We start from the raw sequence: 17,821 nt of genomic DNA, 5'->3' as shown, positions 1-17,821 counted from the left end.
CAACCCGATCCCGGCGGCAGCGGCCTGGCAGCCTCATTACGGCAGCTTCTGTGGGCAGCTTCGGTTACTTGGCTGGGAGCGCTCGTCTCCTGCCGGCTTTTAATTTCCCTGACATCACCCGTGAGCTGGGGAAATGCAGGCGCGGTGCGTTGGGACAGCTGGAGGGGGACAGCCTGTCTCCACCCTCACCCGCATCCTCCCAGCTCCCCACAAGCACCGGCTGGGGGGTGGGAGGGCTCCAGCCTCCTGCTCCCCCCTGGGACCCCCATCCAGTGCTAAGCCCTGGTGACCCTGGGCCGAACCCCCAGGGCTCGGGTGGGGGCAGATGGCAGTGGGGAGGGGGCTGCCGGGCTCCCTGGCCTCCAAGAAGCCTTAGGGGGGGTGCAGTCCCTGTCACCCCTCCTGCCCAGCCTCCCCGGGTGGGAAGGATTCTTCCTGCTTCTCCCGCCAGCCTGTTCCCAGCTGGCACATTTGGCAAGGAGGCGGCACCGGCTGCCTGTCTGAAGGCGTTTTGGGGTGTTTGTTTCTGCAAAAGCTGCAGCTCAGCCCTAACCCCCCCCCCACAGCACCTTCCTGGGACCGTGGAGGTGGCCGAGAGCCCGGGGAGGAGAGGAGGGAGTGCATTGCTCTGTCCTGTCCTGTGCAAGGAGGGACAAGGACCCAAGGAGCAGCAGGATGAGGACCCCGGGGTATCCTCACTCAGCTCCCCAAAGAGCCCCCCAGCATGAAGGAGCCTGTTTGTGGCCCTGACAGAGTCCTGCAGTGACAGGCAGCGCTGCTGGGGCCAGACACCCACAGGCACCTGACCGCAGGGTCCTGGCACCCCACTGCCAGCCCCTTCCAGCCCCCCGCTGCTGGCCCCCCCGCGGTCATGCGGAGACCCTCACCCACAGCACAGTCCCCAGGCACCTGCCCCCGGTGCCAGGTGGGTGCTCAGCACCCACCAGACAGGGCTACCCCTCTGCATGGGGTGCTGCGCCCTGGGCAGGCTGGGTGCAGGTCAACTGGGGGGCTGTGTGCCCAATCCCCCGCCTCTATCCACCCCCCCACCCCCCCACCCCCGATGATTTTTGCAACCTTTGCAGGCAGCGGCTCCATCCCCGGTTGCCATGGCAACGGGAGGCTGCAGGCAGGGCGCGCTCCCGCGGCCGTGCGCGCCGCCGCTGCTGCCCGGCTGGTGCGGAGCGCAGCGCAGCGCAGCGCAGCCCGGCCCGCCGTGCCCCCCCCGGGCCCCCGCGGCCCCCGCCGCCCGGCCCAGGTAAGCGCCAGCCCCCGCGGGGCTTTGCCGGGGGCAGCCTGGGAAGGGGCGCCGGGGGGGTACCCTGTGGGGAGGGGGCTGCGTGGGGCCTCTGCGCAGGTGGGGATGGGGGTGCGGGGGGGGGGGCAGTGGGGGTGTGGGATGCTGGGTCGCTTGTGGGGGTGGAGAGAGAGAAGGGGGGGATGCTGGGCAAGGACTGGGCAGTATGGTGTAGGTTTGCACCCCCCTGGCAGGACACAGTGTCCCCTGGTCCCTTCTGCAAGCTGGGCAGGCTGGGGGGGGGACATGACCTTCACCCCCCCTGTGTGTCCGACAGGGTGCTGGGGCAAGGGACACCCGCTCTGCGACGCTGCTGCACTCGCGGCTTTGTGCCTCAGTTTCCCCAGCTGCAAATGATGGGGGGGAACTTGTGCCGTCCATGTCATCGCTGGCCCCCTGCTCCAATGAGTGCCTTCCCCCATCCCTGAAGCCCTTCCTTTTGCCATTGGCACCCCAGATTACCGCTTGCCCCCCCCAATCCCCCTGCTTTCCTACCCCCTCTTGGAGCCCCCTCTGGCTCCAAGTCTCCTTTGCCCGTCACAGACAGCCAAAATCCCGCTGTCCCCTCCACACTGCCCTGCTCCTGGCACCCCTGTTCACCTCCTGTCCCCAACCAGCCCCAGGTCTGTCCCGCCAAGGTACTGAGGACGGGACCCTCCCCCACCCCCTGGCAGCACGTGATGCTCTGGTCTCCCCCCTCCCCAATGCAGAAGTGAGGGGATGGCACCGCCGTATCCTCCGCCACTGTTGTTTGCTACTTCTTGGTTTAATTGCGAACCTCGAATTTGGATTCTTGCCTAAGCCCTGCTCCTGGGACCGCAAAAATCCCTGCTCGAGAGTCCGAGCATCCTTGTTTACAGTGGCAAGCTAAGGCGGCAGGCTGCGAAAAGCTGCAGAGCTGGAAGACACGTCAAAATCCCACAAGCTGTGGCTGAGCCCCGTCTCCCCCAGGCCTGAGCACACATGCATGGGGTCAACAACCCTGCTCCTGCACCTCACCGTGGTGCCCATCCACATTCCCGGCACATCCACTGTACCTGAGCTGGGCTGCGAGCTCCCCTGGAGAGAAACGCTTGCGTTGTCTGCAAACGCCACGCATATTTCCAGAAATCTTTACACAAGGCTCAAAAAATCTTGAGAAGACTTTGATGGGTGCCCTGTGCTCGGAGTGGGGTAACTTTGGGGAGCGCAGGAGGACGGGGAAGGTTTCTGCAGAGTGTGCACAAAATGCAAAACCGTTTGCTGCCAGGGCTTGGAGCAAATGCTCCTGCAACCTGGTGGCACCTATGGCACGTGGCCCCCACCCTGGCCAGCGAGGTGGGTGTCATCCCCCCCCCGTCTGCAGGTGCGACATGTGGCTCCCGGTAATATTCCTGGATCATTGAACCTCCTTTGCAAATGCTCCAGCTTTGGGGAGCCTGCAAGCCCTGACCTGGCAGGGTCCTCCAGCAAGTCCCTGTTGCAGCCCCTGTTGCAGCTGAATGCCCCCCCGGCCAATCCTCAGATCCCCCCCCCCCCGGTCAATGCAGATGACCCCGATTGAAATGAGGTGGCTGCCACAGGCGCATCCCAAACAGGATTCGTTGGAAAAGTGGCTCCCAGAAGTTTCCCACTGTCACCTACTGTGCCACCTCCGGGGACCTGCCGCCCTCGGAGCCACCTCGTGCTGTGCACCGGGTCCAAGCCAGCAGCACGGAGCTGCCCTGGCCAGAATCCCATGGAGAAGCACGAGCCATACGGGGGACACACGCGTCCCCTCCCATCTGGCCACGGTTCTGGCCACGGTTTGGCTGGTTGCCCCAGGGCTCTGCCCCTGCTTGTGCTGCAGCCAGAGGGGTTTTGCAGTGGGATGCAGGATGGGGCCCTGGCGTGAACTGTTTGCAGGCTGCTGGCATGGAGCCGGCGGCTTGGGAAGGGTCCAGGCTCACCTCCTGCCTGGCCTTGAGCTGGGTTTGATATTGAGGGGGGAGGATGGGTGTTCAGGTCGCTCACACCTTCCAGGCTGCTCAGCCCTCAGCACTGGCTTCGGCTCTTCTCCTGCCTCCGGGAACCACAGCTGCCAGCGTGAATCAGCAGCACCCACTTAACCGTTTCCTCACAGGGTCCACATCGGCTCAGGCGCGGGAGAAGGTTCAGCCATCCCACAGCCAAACCCCTGTGCCCTCCTTGCTCCCTGGCTGTGCCCCTCGACAGCCCCACCTTTCCCTGCCCCAGCTCCGTGGGCTGCACAGATCAGCCCCGCTCCAGTGGGAAACCCGCAGCCACGCGGCTGGGTCAAAGCTGAGCAGCAAACCCGAACCAGACGGCAGCTCCTGCAGCTGCAAAGCCTCTTGCAAAGCACACCGGTGTCACCAGCTTCGCCCGAGGACCTGCCATCGTGCCGGGGGCATCTCGTCCCCCCTACTTGCCCATAACAGGAGCAGCACGTGGGCATTGGTACCCGCGGTGGATGCGGCGTTGAGGTTGGCGACTGATGCAGCAGCACAGCAGCCCTGGGGGTGCCGCGGTGCAGTGGGAGATGCTGCTACCAGGCTCCCCTGGGTTTTCTTGGCCGTTTCTGGTCCATTTGTTTTTGCCACGAGTGGTTTTCATGTGGTGGTAGCAGTGGTGTGTCGTGGTGGCATCTATTTGATGCTGCACCCCTCCAACAGACCCTCGGCCAGCCCTGTGCCAAGATAAGGGAGAGCAAATGACCTTCCCTGTGGCCAAAAACCTGAACCCCGTGCTGACTTCCTCCCCCTAAACCCCTGCACTCATCCTCAGCCTCACGTGCTTACAAAAGAAGCCAAACCATAGCAAATATTTCATATTGCAACCCCATGGATGGTTTGGTTTGACAAGCCAGATCTGTCCCAGTGTTTAATTGCAATAAAACTGGCTCAGACCATTGGGTCCTTTCCAACTGCTGAGCCTCGGCTTTACTGCCGGGAGCCCCCGGGTAACTACAAGGCAACAGTGTGCAGCAAATTACCATCCCGTCCCCAGCAAACACGCTCCGGCAAGCGAGGGTCCCCAGCACCCTCGGCTCGGGCAGCACTGGCCGGGCCAGGCTGCGGTTCCGTGTCAGGATGCTGCAGCTGTGGAAGGGTTTGCGCCAGGGAAATGTCGTGCGTTGCATCGGTTTGTGCTCGGGGTTGGTGTCGGGGAGCTCCCTGCTTGCTCTGATTCTTGCAGATGGAGCGCAGCTGCCAGCATGGCTTCTCCCTTCCCTGGATGCCTTCACCAATAATCAATCACCGACTCCCCCCGGTAGCACTTGCCCTCCCACAGCAGGGCTCATGCATGGTTACCATGAGTGTGACACTCCTGCCTCAGGGGATGGGGACGGGGATGGGACACAGGCTCGCTCTGTGCTCTGCTCCCCTCCTTGCAGCTTATCCGCCACCATCCTGCCTTGGAAAAGGGCTCTTGGCAGCAGGAGAACCCACAGCAGGAGGTCTGCAGCCCCTCCAAGCCCTGGTCCCCACCAGGCTCAGGCGATGTGCAAGCAGGCAGGAAGGGGACACATGCAGGCAGCTGCCTGTTCCCAGTATCACGTCCCCATCCCTGCTTTTTGGCTGTAGCAGGGGTGCTGGGGCCAGGGCAACCAAGAAACCTGGAGGGAGAGCAACGTGCCACCCCGCCGCAGCCTCCCCGGGGCCGGGGCTGGTGCCTGGCACCTCACCAGGGACCCCAAGGCCCAGGATGGGGCACCCCCATCCAACAGCGCACCCCAAGGCTGCCGCACTGGGGGTTTGCACATTTAATGGTGATGTTACAGCAAAGGCAAAGGGACCCAGGAGAGGCAGGGGCTCAGCTGACCCCCCTGGGGGACCTGGCTTGTCCCTCTCACCCTTGCCGGGTGCTGGGGAGCTGTGGGAGGATGGCACCGCAGATGCTGGAGCAGTGCTGGCCCAAAGCGATGGGCAGGGGACAACAAACCCGGGTTGTCCCTGCCTGCCTGGGGTCAGAACACCGCTGGCGAGGGCTGCCGGCTGTGGGATTACGGGCAGCTGCCCGTGCCAGCAGCGTCGGCAGCGCCAGCCCTCTGCATTGCAGCAGCCTCCTGCCTGCGCAGGGTCAGGGGTGAGCTGAGCTGTGGCAGTGCTCAGCGCCCAGCAGGCTGATGGGGAGCGAGATGCAGGGGGGCGGCTGCTGTGGGAGCAACCCAGGGGCACGCAGGGGCAGGAGCCGGGACCAAACTTCACCATCACTCGATGCCAAATGCTCTGCGGCTTCTCTTTGGCAATGTTGTGGAAATGTGGGGCTGGGGGGAGGGAAGCGAAGCCCCCCCCTCGGCTGTGAGTGCCAAAGCGGCAGCACATGGCTGGGGCTGGCAGCTCGCCATGCCGCGGCTTAGCCGCTGGCACTGCGGGCACCCGGCATCACCGCCAGCCGCCTCGATGCGAAGCGATGGGCTGCGCTGGCGGGGCTGGGGCAGTGGGCATGGGGCTGGCACGTGCTGTGCCCGCAGCCGGCGTGGCCCAGCGGGGCGGGGGGCACACGCGCGTGTGGGGGGGTGCGAGGACAGCTGTGCATGGGGGTGCGCGGTAGGAGAGAGGCAACAAGGCGGCAGGGTTAGCTGGGAAGTGATGCAGAGCCAAAAATAACCCCTGGGCTGCAGCTCAGACCAGGTAATGGTGAGGAGCAGGAGCTGCGGCAGCCACGTCCCGCAGTGCCCCACTGCCTCGGCTGCTGGGGGCTGGGTGGGGGCTGGCCCACGCACCCATGGGTCCCAGGGTAGACCCGGCTGTGGGCGCGTTCCACCCTCCAGAGTCCCTTTCCCGGCTCCAGGCTGGGGCTGTCACCCCAAGGATGCCTTTGCTGTGCCAGCGCAGCCTCTGCAGTGAAGCAAAGAGCCCTGCGGGGTCCCCTGGGGGTTGTGCCACCGGGTGCTCAGCCCGTGGGTGTTTGGGTTGGGCACCTTCACGGGTGGGGAGGACAGTGGTTGTGCCGTGGGTGCCAGGCAGGCGTGGGTGCCATGTGCTGCCGGCTGCGGGGGGACGGTGCTGGCACTGCGCACCACCGCGGTCCCCCATCCATCTGCGTCTCGGCGGCTGAGCGAGGGACAGTCACGCGTTTATTTTTAACTGGCTGGGGAGGGCGGCGGGGATTGGTGCCTCCCTGGTTATATCACTAAATCCCTGCCAGGCCCTGTTAGTTCCAGCACAGCGAGCCCTGTGCCGCGCTCCAGTAACCGTTTCGGCCCCCTATCCTCCTGGGACCATGCCCTGCCCTGGCCCCTGGGCTCCTTGCAGCCAGCTGTGTGCACAGCTGGAGAGCGTGGGCACCCGACTATCCCCCACGGGTGGGCACCAGGGCACCAGGACCCCGTGCCCCCAGCCCTGCCCTCCCACCCCACTGCCCTCTCCCAGGTGCAGGGGGGGATGAAGGCGGCCGGGTCTCCCACTGCCTGCTCCACCTGCCCAGGTGAAGGGCTGGTATGTAGGGATCATGGCCACATCCCGCTCCCGCAGCCCTTTTGGGGACAAAGCAGGAGAAAACTGGGGCAGTTCATGGCCACTTTGTCCCCATCCCGGTGGCAGATGCTATGCAGTACAGGCCCAGTGCTTTTCTGTGGGAGCACTGTCCAAATCCCGGGCAGGATGGGGATGACGAAGATGCTCATTGGCCACCATGGTCCCCTCTCCGTCTGCATGCGATGTCACCCACCATCCCCATTCCCAGTCCTGGCTCTCGGCAAAGCGGCAAAGGGTTAAGCCATGCAGCGGGGCCACGTGACGCTCCGGGGATGCCGTTTTTCTGAAGATCAGGATGGATTAGGGTGGAATATCAGGACGAGAATTTCTTCAGGCGTTGCATCCCTCCCACAGCCCTGCCATGGCCCCTCGTGCAGCAGCTCCCCAGGGAACGTGGTGCTGAGCCAGGCCCCCGGCCGGTGAGCTCCCCACGATCCTCCCTCCCAGCACCCAGCACAGCTGCCTTTGTGGGGGCTGGATGGCACCAAGGGGGTGGCGCGTGGCGGGCACTGGATGAGTCCAGAGCTGGAATGGGCACCATCCCCATCGCCATCCCCTGTAGCCAGATGCTTGTCCTGCAGCGCTGTGGGCAGGAGGGATGGGGGTCCCCTGCTCACCCCCCCCCCCCCCCAATGACTCCCCCCTCTTCTCCCCTCAGTGCATGAGGCTGGTGTTTGCCCAAGAGCCACCCAGCACCCGAACTGACGCCCAAGGCAGCGCCGGGAGCCATGTCGGGTTCCTACGACGAGTCAGCAGCGACGGCAGAGGAAACAACTGACAGCTTCTGGGAGGTGAGTCCTGGCTGTCCTCTCCTCCCGCGGGGCCCCTGCCACTGTCACTGCATCCCAGGGTGTACCCCAGGCTGGGGGGGACAATGCTGCCCTCCCCTCCCGCAGTGAGCTGTGCCTGCAGGCATCCCTGCCATGGTGGTTTGGGTGTCTGAGCTGGCTGTGCTGGAGGTCTCAACCTCAGCTGTCCCCGAGGGGCACAGAGCAGTGGAGGGGACCAAAAGGAGTTGGGTTTGAGCACCCCCAAGACAAAAGCACCATCCCTGCACCCCCAAAGTGGCCAGTGCCCCCCTTGTCCCCACCCCAGGACAGCTGGGGCTGAGCTGGGCAATCCGGCCACAGCTCCCACACCTGCCTGTCCCCATCCCCATCGCCATCCCCATCCCAGGTGGGGAACTACAAACGCACGGTGAAGCGGATTGATGACGGGCACCGGCTCTGCAATGACCTCATGAACTGTGTGCACGAGCGGGCCAAGATCGAGAAGTCCTACGCCCAGCAGCTCACTGACTGGTCCAAGCGGTGGAGGCAGCTCATTGAGAAAGGTACCATGGCTTCCACAAGGTCCCCGTGCACTGTCACAACTTCATCTGATAGAGGCGGAGAGGGTAAGGGCTGTGGAGTGACACTTGGCTGTCCCCTCTGCCCCCCAGGTCCCCAGTATGGCAGCCTGGAGAAGGCATGGGGTGCCATCATGACAGAGGCGGACAAGGTGAGTGAGCTGCACCAGGAGGTGAAGAACAGCCTGCTGAACGATGACTTCGAGAAGGTCAAGAACTGGCAGAAGGACGCCTACCACAAGCAGATCATGGGAGGCTTCAAGGAGGCCAAGGAGGCTGAGGATGGCTTCCGGAAAGCCCAGAAACCCTGGGCCAAGAAGCTCAAGGAGGTGAGAGGAGAAGCGCAGCATGTCCTGGAGCATCTCCCAGCTCCAGCTCTGGGTGCCCTGTCCAGGCTGGGAGAGCCAGGTGGCAGCTCCCTGCAGCAGAGGGATGGGCAGGGGGCTGTGACTGCTGCTGTGACTGCTACTCTGACATCCGTCTTCTCCTCTCCTCTCTCCTCTCCTCTCCACAGCTAGAGACAGCTAAGAAAGCCTACCACCTGGCGTGCAAGGAGGAGAAGCTGGCCATGACCCGGGAAGCCAACAGCAAGGCGGAGCAGTCCAACACCCCCGAGCAGCAGAAGAAGCTCCAGGACAAAGTGGAAAAGTGCAAGCAAGACGTGCAAAAGGTGCGAGCGGCTGCTCTGATTTCACCCACAGAGGCTCAATCTGGGCTCCCCAGTGTGGTGGTCCACAAACCGGACCCTCTCAGCACCCTCTGGGGTGCTTGAGGTGTAACCCCGATACCCTCCTGTGCCTTTGCAGACTCAGGAGAAGTACGAGAAGGTGCTGGACGAGCTGAACAAGTGCACCCCGCAGTACATCGAGAGCATGGAGCAGGTCTTTGAGCAGTGCCAGCAGTTTGAGGAGAAGAGGCTCAACTTCCTCAAGGAAGTGCTGCTGGACATCAAGAGGCACCTGAACCTGGCCGAGAGCAGCAGGTAGGTGCCTCCTGGTCTGGCTGGGCAGAAAGTGCCTGTGTGAGGTCTCCTTGCACTGCCTGGAAAGCAAACCAAGCTCTGGAGGGACCAAGTGCCTCCAGCACAGCCCAGCCCCCGCAATACAAGGAAGAGGGGTTTCTAGCCAACATGATGGTCACTAAGAGGTACCAAAGTGGCAGGAGGGCTGCACAGGAGCCAGGTGCTCCCCAGTGCCTCGTAGGAGGTGACACAACCTGGGCACGTCCCCACCCCATCCCCAGGTCACCCCTCTTCCACCTGCAGCACCCTGACCCACGTCTCTCCCTGCAGCTACGCCAACGTCTACCGGGAGCTGGAGCAGACCATCCGCCTCTCGGATGCGCAGGAGGATCTCCGGTGGTTCCGCAGCACCAGTGGCCCTGGGATGCCCATGAACTGGCCCCAGTTTGAGGTGAGGCTGGGCACCCTGGCCAGGGTGCTGGCAGCCCCACGGGGCAGCTGGGCGCTCAGGGGCTGGTTGCTCTGTGCTTGCAGGAGTGGAACCCGGACCTGACGCACACGATAACACGGAAGGAGAAGCAGAAGAAGGGCGAGGGGGTGACCCTGACCAACACCAGCAGCACGGGCGAGACGGGGGCACTGGCGGGCGAGCGTGGGAGGTGAGGGGCGGCGAGGAGGGGAGCGGCATGGCGTTTGTCTGTGCAAACATTGCCAGCGCTGTGGGGACAGGCAAGGGGATGTGGGCTTTCCTGGGTGACAGCCACCGTTACGCTCTGTCCCCTCTCTGTGCCTTGCTGGGCTGTTGTGAGTGGGGTGGTCGCTGCAGCTCCCACTCCCCTGTAACCTCGGGAAAGCTGCGGCGTCCTCCTGGCAGCACAGCACCCCGCCATCCCCCCGCCCGCTCTGACAGCCCCTCTCCCTCCTTCGCCCCCACCCCAGCGTGAGCAGCCACGACCGTGGGCAGACCTACAGCGCCGAGTGGTCCGACGACGAAGGCAGCAACTCCTTCAACACCAGCGAGGCCAATGGCGGCACCAACCCCTTCGATGAGGAGTCAGTGGGGAAGGGCGTGCGGGTGCGGGCTCTGTACGACTACGACGGGCAGGAGCAGGATGAGCTCAGCTTCAAAGCAGGTACAGTCCATCAGTGGTGCTGGGTCAGCCAGCGCTCGCCTGCCGGAGCTGCGGGTCGCCCACATTTTGGTGTGAAATCCCTCAATTTCTGACTTATCCCAGCCCTCCAAAAAGCTGAACTGGCAGAGAGGGGAAGGCACAAGCTGAACCCAAACCCAGGTGGGACCGGAGAGGTGGTGGGACAGGGTACATGAGGTCTCATGGGTCACCCCTTCTCTTTCTACCCTGCAAACTGGGGTGCTCAGCATCAGTCCTAGAAACACTCAGCAGCTCCATCCAAGGGAGAAACGGGGTGGTAGAAGAAGCTCCACCACCTGCAATGAGCTCTCCCCTTTCCACCTTCCTCTCCAGGTGATGAACTAACCAAACTCGGTGAAGAAGACGAGCAAGGGTGGTGCAAAGGGCGCTTGGACAACGGGCAACTAGGTCTCTACCCTGCCAACTACGTGGAGGCAATCTAAGTCTTGTGGTGTGCTCCTCGTTGCCGTCAGCAGATAAAACCACCCTCCGTTGTCTCCATCTCTCCACCAGCCAACCAGCCATCTTGCCGTCTGGTCCTTCACTCCTCACACTTAGAGATTCAGACATATTTTCCGACCAAGCTTTTATTTTTTTAAGAGTTGTCTCCGAAGAGTATTTTGCATAGTCGCTTTCTTCTTCTTCTAAGATAACGTGAAGCGAAAGATGACGTTGTCCGTTCGTCTACGTTAGTTGATTTATTTTTTTTTTTTTTCCGAGCGAAAAAAGCCGATACCTCAAGATCTTGAAGCCCAACCAGTGAGAGCTCCTGATTGGTTGGTTTTTAAAGATACTGAAATCATGAGCCGCCTTCTGATTGGCTGGAACTGTTCCAAAATGCACGGCGCTGATGCTCCTGGGACCAATCAAATTCACCCCAAAAAAACCTGAGAGGGATTGGAGTCCGACACCAATTTTTTTGGTGTTTCCATGTTCTTCTCCCTGGTTCATCCTCCCTCCCCACTGGAAGGGGACAAATGTCCCCTCCTGCCCCACGGCCACCCGGCCCCATCCGCAGGCAGGTCCCTGGGCAAGGATGGTGGCAGATGGAGATGTCCGGGTGTGGTGGGACCAGCCCTGCCATGGAGCTTGGTGGCATCTCCTCAGCTTCCTCCTCCTCCTCCTCCTCATGGCTGGGCTGTCAACGTGTCTGGAGCAGGCGCAGGCTCCCGAGCTGATGCCCGGTGTGTGCTGCAGGGAGCAGCATTGCCCTTCGTGAGGGCAGTTATCCAGGCACACCAGATCCAGGGTGAGATGGCCCTAAAATCCAGCGCTCCCAGGAGCCATCGCAGCCCAACGCTGCTGGAAGCACCTTCACACCCAGCCTGGGGCAGCGGGGACCAGCCTGGATGCTGCTGGGGACGGTCCCCATCTTCCCCCATCCTGAAGAGAGGCAGGAGCAGAGCAGGGATGGAGGCAAGCACCGTCCAGCCTTGCACAGTGCCAGCAGGACCCGCAGCCAGGTGGAGGATGAGGAGGGCTTGGTGCAGGCAGCAGACCCCACCTGGGCAGCAAAGCGGCTGCCTGGTGAGGACGGTGGAGAACAAGACACGCCAAAGCAGGGGAACGGCTGCAGCCTTTGCCCTTTGCTTTTCCCCAAGGGGCTCTACCCCTCCTGCGCTTGGGCTCTGCAACGGGCCACAGCATGGACGGGATCCCCTCAGCACCCATGGGTGCTGCCGCCCAGCACGGTCACCCCAACCCCGCTGCCCCAGGCATATTTTCCATCCTGAGCTCTTCCCTATGGCTCATCTCTCATTTTTTTCCACACCATCACCCTTACTTAGCAGCATTGATGCCATCACCTTCCTGCACGCTCCTCTCCTACCCCCTCCGTTGGTTCGTGAATTTTTTGGCCTCGGGGATCAAGTGTTCTCGCAGAGGCAGGAGATGCACCATGTGCTGGGCACGGTGGGTGACAGCCACCCAGCCCAACGTCCCCTGCTAGGTACGCAAATAGGAAAAAAAATAAACAACCAGAAAAAAAAAAGTCAGAAAAAAACCCAACCAACCACCTGTCTCAGCAATGCACCCCGGTTTTTTGTACATTGATTGTGTAATTTAAGAAGTATATATATAATATATATATATATATCTCGTGATTGTATTACCGTGGATACAACAAAAAGCAGCAAGCGAAAATAACTGAGCTCTGTAAGCGTCCTTCGGGTCTGGGTCCTCGTTTGCCTCCATGCGTCACTCTTGCCCCCCGTGGAGGTGGCTGTTGGGGTTCAGGGACCCCCCCAGGGTGGGCACTCAAGCCCCCTGCACCCCGGGGAGCTGCAGCTGCTGTAACCCCAGGGAGGGACACCCTGACCCTGAGGCTTTGGGGTGCAGCAGGATGGGGGCTCGGATGCATTGCTGGGGTCCTGGGGGACAAGGGGGCTCTGGGGTGGGGGGAGCAGCCGCTGCCTTTGGGGATTCCCGTGCCAACACGCTGAGCAAAGCCCCGGGAAGCTCATGGGGGGACTGAAGAAAAAGAAGGTTTGGGGGTCATCCCCAGCACCAGCAAAAGCAGCAGCCCCTGACCCAGCACTGCCCCCCACCCTGGGAAGGGGGAGCCGGGGATGCCCAGCAGGGAGCTGACGCTGGCAGAGGGGCCGGAGCCTCCTGGGCTCCCTACGAGCCTTCAAACCATTTGGAAAAATGATTTGCATGTCACCCATCCCTCTCCCCCGCCCAGAGAGCTGGGGCAGCCCCACAGAGAGCAGTGGGACCCTCCGGGAGGTGTGTGTGGAGGCACTCCCTGGGCTCTTAATGGGGAGGGGGCAGAGAAAAGGGATTTATTTCCCCTTATTTAAGGGCTGGAGCTGGAAGGGGCTTGGGGAGAAGCGCTGGCTGCCAGCCCCACAGAAGTGGGCAACTTCTGCTGGATCAGATCCCCTTGTCTGTGGGGGCACCGTGTTCTTGGGTGCCCCCTCCCCAGCTTTCCTCACCATTTAACCCTTCCAGCTCACCTTCCCCACAGGGACGTGCAACCCCCTGCCTTCACATGAGCTCTGGGGCACCAGCACCCGTCCTCCTGCTGCTCCTCGCACCGGCACAGGAAATCACAAGACACATTTAAGCTTGTTTTTCTTCCCCATTTCTTTTTTTGGGGGGGGGTTCCCCCCCTTTTCCAGAGCCCAAGGCAGTTTTCCTCCTTCCCTTGCTCTTCTCCTTCCAGCTGCCCTCCATCCCTCCAGCTGGGATGCTTGCAGGGCTGGCCAAAGCGCATCCGTGCCTCTGCCGTGTAAACAGTATGAAACAGGCAGAAGGGAAAGAAAAAGGCAGGAGCTGTCACAGGCAGCTATTTTAAGTTAAAAACAAAAGAACAAGAACCAAGTGGGTTTTTTTTCTTTTAAACTCCCATAAAGCACCTCATGGGTACCCGGGCTGCCCATCTATTCTTGTCATTTGAACCTAAACCACGATTTGCTGCCAGCCAAAACCAAAAAGCAAATAAACAAATAAAAAAATTATAATATAAAAGATCAGCATCGCCAGGTAACTCAGACTCTTGTGAAATATGCAGTTTAAGCAATGCCCAGTTTGCTGTCCCCATCCGGGCTCGGTGGGTTGCGTTTCAGATTTACTGTCCAGAGGGAAATGGCATGCCATCTCCCTTTTCCCAAACTCTGGAATCAGGCAGTCCAAATAAAATCCAAATCAAGGGAAGAGGCCTGTGTCAAGGACGTGGAGGCTTCGGGGGCCTCTGAGTGGCCCTGTGCCCCCCGCTTGGGGGACCCCCCAGTCCTGCAGGGATGCTCCAGAATGCACAGCCCCTGTTCTACAGCTGCTCCCTTTGCAAAATGCCCATTTTCAACCCCAAATCATCCCTGCGGAAGAGGGAAGCTGAGCACGTCCCGGAGCAGGAAGCCAAGGGGGGATGCACCCATGCCAAGGGGGTGCTGGTGGCCCCCAGGGGCAGGGTTACCCTGCACCCAGCTCCCACGGCAGGCAGCAGCCCTGGGTGCTGCGGTGCTGCTGGTGCCAGGCTGCTCCAGCACCGTCAGGTCAGCGTGGCCCCAGCCAAGGGCAGCTGTGGGTGCCCTTGTCCCTGTGGGTGCTATTGTCCCAGCTCACGCCTGGGCTTTGTCCTCCCCGAACAATGGCTGGGGTGAAGCCACCCACAGCCAGCACCCAGGAGGGAGGGGGGGAGGGAGGGACGAGCCCGGCTGCCTACGCCCAGAGCTCAGGCAGCCCCTTTCTTTGCAGCTGAGGGTTGAGAGCCCCCCACCACGCTGCCCCCCACCCTGAACAGGGCTGAGGGCCAGGAGCTGCTTGTTGGGGTAAATCCAGAGCTGCCCCACTGCATCCAGGGGGTCACTGCTGATGGGCACCAGGGCAGCCGGTCCCACAGCCAGGCTCTGGCTGGAGGGGAGCGTGGCCCCCATGGTGTCATGTCCCCCCCAGAGCAGCCCTAGGGCATGATTCCAAGGGGATATCAAAGTCTCCTGCTGGGATGTGCCCTTGGCTCCTGTGCCCTGACGATGCCCTGGGGCTGCAGGTGAGAGGACAACATGCCAGGGGGCAAGAGACCTGGGGGCAGCACTCCTGCATCGCCCAGCCCCTCCCCTGGGTGACCCCAACGAATCTCCCACCTTCAATCCCTGCCAAAGGGCACCAGGGTTGTGGGGAGCCGCATGACAACCACAGATTCATCTGCCTTTATCTGCCCCTGATCAACCCCATATCTCCTCCACCAGCCCCAAATTCCGTGCCCATCCTCCCTGGGAGTGCTGACGGGAGTCGAGGGCTCTGCACGGTCCTTGCCCCACACCAGGGCACATTGGTGGGGGTGCCTTAGCTGGGGGCTCATCCCTCCCCTCCAGGGGGTGAGAGGGGTCCCACGGTCTGTTGCCAGCAGGTCCAGGGGGGGTTGAGCCTCTCAGCATCCCAGCTGTGGTCCTTAGCGCTGTAAGATGGTTTCTGTGGCTGGGAGGCAGAGGGCAGCGGCAAAGGTCCCCTGTCCCTCCTGGGGCTCAGCCTGTCCCGCCGCCGCTGCTCACACCGGGTGGACAAACTGGTAGACGAGGCGCTGGGAGATGTCGGGTTTCCGGATGATCCCTTTCTTGTAATACTGCCGGATGGAGCGGCTCAGCTTGTCGTAGTTCATGGCCGGGCGGTTCTTCCTGATGCCCCACAGACGGGCCACTTGTGCCGAGTCCTCGATCTTGAAGATTCCTGGGAGGAGAGTGGGGTACGGGGGGGGTTACAGCCTCACTTGCCACCACCCCACACACCCCCCCCCCAGCACCCATCCCGGGGCTGCCAAAGCACCCGCCCAACCCACCTTTCTCCTTGTTGAGCCAGCGGATGAAGCGGCCGTAGTTGTGGGGTTTCAGCAGCAGCTCCTTGAGGAACTGCCAGAGGTGGATGGGTTGGCCGGCGCAGGACGAGTCCACCTCACTGTCCGCCCAGCCGGCATCACCTCCTGCCGCGGGAAGGGACGGGTGAGATGCGGGAGGAGAGAGACCTCGCTGCTTTGCACCATCCTGGGGACCCACAGGGGTCCTTATCGGACATCCCGGCTCGATGCCTGTGGGTCTCCGGGGACTCAGCCCAGGCACTGGCTCTGGAAGCATCGCTTTGCTTGGAGCTGGGAAAACAGCTCGGTTCTGCCCTTGCGCAGCCCCAAAGGTCTGCGCAGGGTGTGAGACGGGGCCAGTGGGGGTCTCTACACCTTGCAGACAGCCTGGGGGCTGCATGGGGGCAGAGGGGATGCAGCCACTCAGGGGCTGCTGCAACGTTCCAGGTCATGGCGATGGAGCAGGCAGCGACCTCTCAAATACCCCAGACCTGCGCCAGGCAGAAGCAAGGTCAGTGGAGCTGAGCCCACACAACACTCACCACAGTATCTCTCACCTCCTGGGGTGGCTTTTTCCTTCATCCAGGCGGCTGGAAGGGAGGAGTGGGTAGTCAGAGGGGCATCTCCAGCTGCACAGCATCGCCCATCTTCCCCCGCTCCCTCCCAGTCCCTGGCACCTACCAGACTTCCAGATGTCGAGGTGGGCGTGCAGGATGTCCCCGCAGGCAGGGGAGCGCTGGCAGAACTGCTCCTCAGACATGGCACACAGGTCTTTTCCCGACAGTTCCTGGAAGGACTTCCCGATCTGCGGCAGTCGGTACTGGTGCTCCGTCCACAGGATCCACTTCTGCACGTTGCCGGGGCTCCAGTCCACGGGGTCTGGGGGCAGAGGGTGAGCGTGGCCAGCGACAGGGAAAATTCAGCTCACCCCAGGCAACCAGTCCCAGCATCACCACCTGGATGGGAGCATCCCACCCTCACCCTGCCCTGGTACCCCAGGGACAGGCCCATCACCTTGCCACCTCCTTCACTTTGGGGTGCTTCATCCAGCCCCACTTGCTCCCTGCACCATCCCAGGGGACACCAGATGCTTCAGGGGAGTGGGTGGCAGAGCCTGCACAAACATTCCGAGACTGCCTGTGTCACAGCAGCGATGCCCAGGGACAATCCCCCAGGGATGCCCAGTGGCAGTGATGCCCAAAGATGCCTCAGCAATGCTCTACGGCAGCAATACCCCAGGGAACTCGGTCCTGGGTTGTCCTGCTCCCCTCACACCCAACCCCATGCCCAGCTCGGCTAGGGCCAGCTGGCTCCAGGCTGTCCAAAACACCACATGCTCTCCCGCCCGTTCCTAATGTCCCAGAGGAAACAGGATAGAGAGAAGGAAAATCAAAGTCTGACTGTCTGCTCCTTGCTGCTGCACACCCTCCCCAAGATGTGTGCAAGGTTAGAAGCACCTCGGTAAGGATGCCCTGGGAGGAGAAGGGACCCAGCACACGGGAGGGGATGGGCTCAGCGTTGGGTTGATGTGTCCCTGCACCTCCCTGGCTCTGCACAGCACCCTGCACCCAGCACAGTAAAGCTCTGCTAACCCCCTCCTCAGCTTACCCCGAGCCCCTGTGGCTGCAGGGGCATTTTGCTGGCATCCCTGGGCGTTAGCAAACACTCCAGCCCTGGAGTGATGCTGTGGGGAGCCAGGTAGCAGCCACGCTCCCCCACACCCCAGCACCTGGTTGCAACCCCCCAAGATGCAGTATGGCTTTAGCATCCCTCCCTGACCGCATCCCACGGCGGGACCGATCCTGCCTGCAGCCCCCGCAGGGAGGGCTGTGGGGGCACCCACCTGCGGCGATGTTGAGGAGCTTGCAGGCCGTCTCGATGTCCTTCAGCACTTCGCCCACCACCATGCTCTGCACCTGCTCCAGCGAGTGCTCCTCCAGGTGCAGGCTGGCCTGCAGGTCCCCCTCGGCCCCCAGCCCCAAGCCCTGGCTGTCAATGATGGGACATTGCTCCGGCTCCTTCTGCGCCTCCCCTCGCCCCCCCTGGGTGCCGCTTGGGGACGGTTCCCCCATGCTCTTGGTGGCCCAGGCGATGTCCTCCGAGTAAAGCATGTCGAAGTAGTGCAGGCAGAAAGCAGGCAGGGGCTGCTCGGGGGTGGCAGGGGGGCTGGGGCTGTCCGGGCAGCCCCAGCTCCGGGTGTCGGGGTCCCACGGGGTGGGCAGCAGGGCAGTGTCTGGCCGGGTGAAGCGGTGGAGGGGCAGAGTGGTCAGCCCAGGGCTGGCGCTGCTCATCCCTCTGCTCAGCGCCAGCTCCAA

At 62.3% G+C, this 17,821-nt stretch overlaps 2 protein-coding genes across 4 annotated transcripts in view; one reads left to right on the top strand and one right to left on the bottom strand.

Annotated features, from left to right (window-relative positions):
* The window catches only part of PACSIN1 (protein kinase C and casein kinase substrate in neurons 1), a 16,902-nt gene extending 4,696 nt beyond the window's left edge, over window positions 1-12,206 (top strand). Inside the window, exons 1-10 of one of the 3 annotated variants that reach the window (XM_037410137.1) lie at window positions 1,189-1,258; window positions 7,415-7,547; window positions 7,933-8,089; window positions 8,198-8,433; window positions 8,619-8,774; window positions 8,911-9,086; window positions 9,396-9,516; window positions 9,600-9,724; window positions 10,005-10,198; window positions 10,550-12,206. In XM_037410137.1, the coding sequence (XP_037266034.1) occupies window positions 7,485-7,547; window positions 7,933-8,089; window positions 8,198-8,433; window positions 8,619-8,774; window positions 8,911-9,086; window positions 9,396-9,516; window positions 9,600-9,724; window positions 10,005-10,198; window positions 10,550-10,659 (1,338 nt within the window). In that variant the 5' untranslated portion in view covers window positions 1,189-1,258; window positions 7,415-7,484 and the 3' untranslated portion in view covers window positions 10,660-12,206. Of the gene's footprint in view, window positions 1-1,188; window positions 1,259-7,054; window positions 7,176-7,414; window positions 7,548-7,932; window positions 8,090-8,197; window positions 8,434-8,618; window positions 8,775-8,910; window positions 9,087-9,395; window positions 9,517-9,599; window positions 9,725-10,004; window positions 10,199-10,549 lie in introns of those variants that run through there. The other 2 variants (XM_037410138.1, XM_037410136.1) reach the window with 2 other exon arrangements.
* On the bottom strand, window positions 10,864-17,821 carry SPDEF (SAM pointed domain containing ETS transcription factor). Its single transcript, XM_037410139.1, has 5 exons — window positions 17,350-17,821; window positions 16,188-16,385; window positions 16,049-16,096; window positions 15,492-15,632; window positions 10,864-15,382 (listed from the first exon to the last, which is right to left on the bottom strand). Exons 1-5 carry the CDS (start codon window positions 17,795-17,797, stop codon window positions 15,204-15,206), a joined length of 1,014 nt encoding a protein of 337 aa, XP_037266036.1. The 5' UTR covers window positions 17,798-17,821; the 3' UTR covers window positions 10,864-15,203.

Source organism: Falco rusticolus, chromosome 17 (genome assembly GCF_015220075.1).
Source record: "Falco rusticolus isolate bFalRus1 chromosome 17, bFalRus1.pri, whole genome shotgun sequence".
Taxonomy (NCBI): domain Eukaryota; kingdom Metazoa; phylum Chordata; class Aves; order Falconiformes; family Falconidae; genus Falco; species Falco rusticolus.
Note: the sequence above shows the minus strand (reverse complement) of the source record. Positions and strands in the feature narration are given on the sequence as shown.

Coding starts and splice junctions, on each gene's coding strand:
- SPDEF (XM_037410139.1), bottom strand. CDS start 17,797: ATGAGCAGCGCCAGCCCTGGGCTGACCACTCTGCCCCTCCACCGCTTC. Junction 15,633..16,048: donor AGGAGGTGAGAGATACTGTG/GTGAGTGTTGTG, acceptor TTCCCGCGGCAG/GAGGTGATGCCGGCTGGGCG. Junction 15,383..15,491: donor CTGGCTCAACAAGGAGAAAG/GTGGGTTGGGCG, acceptor CTCTCCTCCCAG/GAATCTTCAAGATCGAGGAC.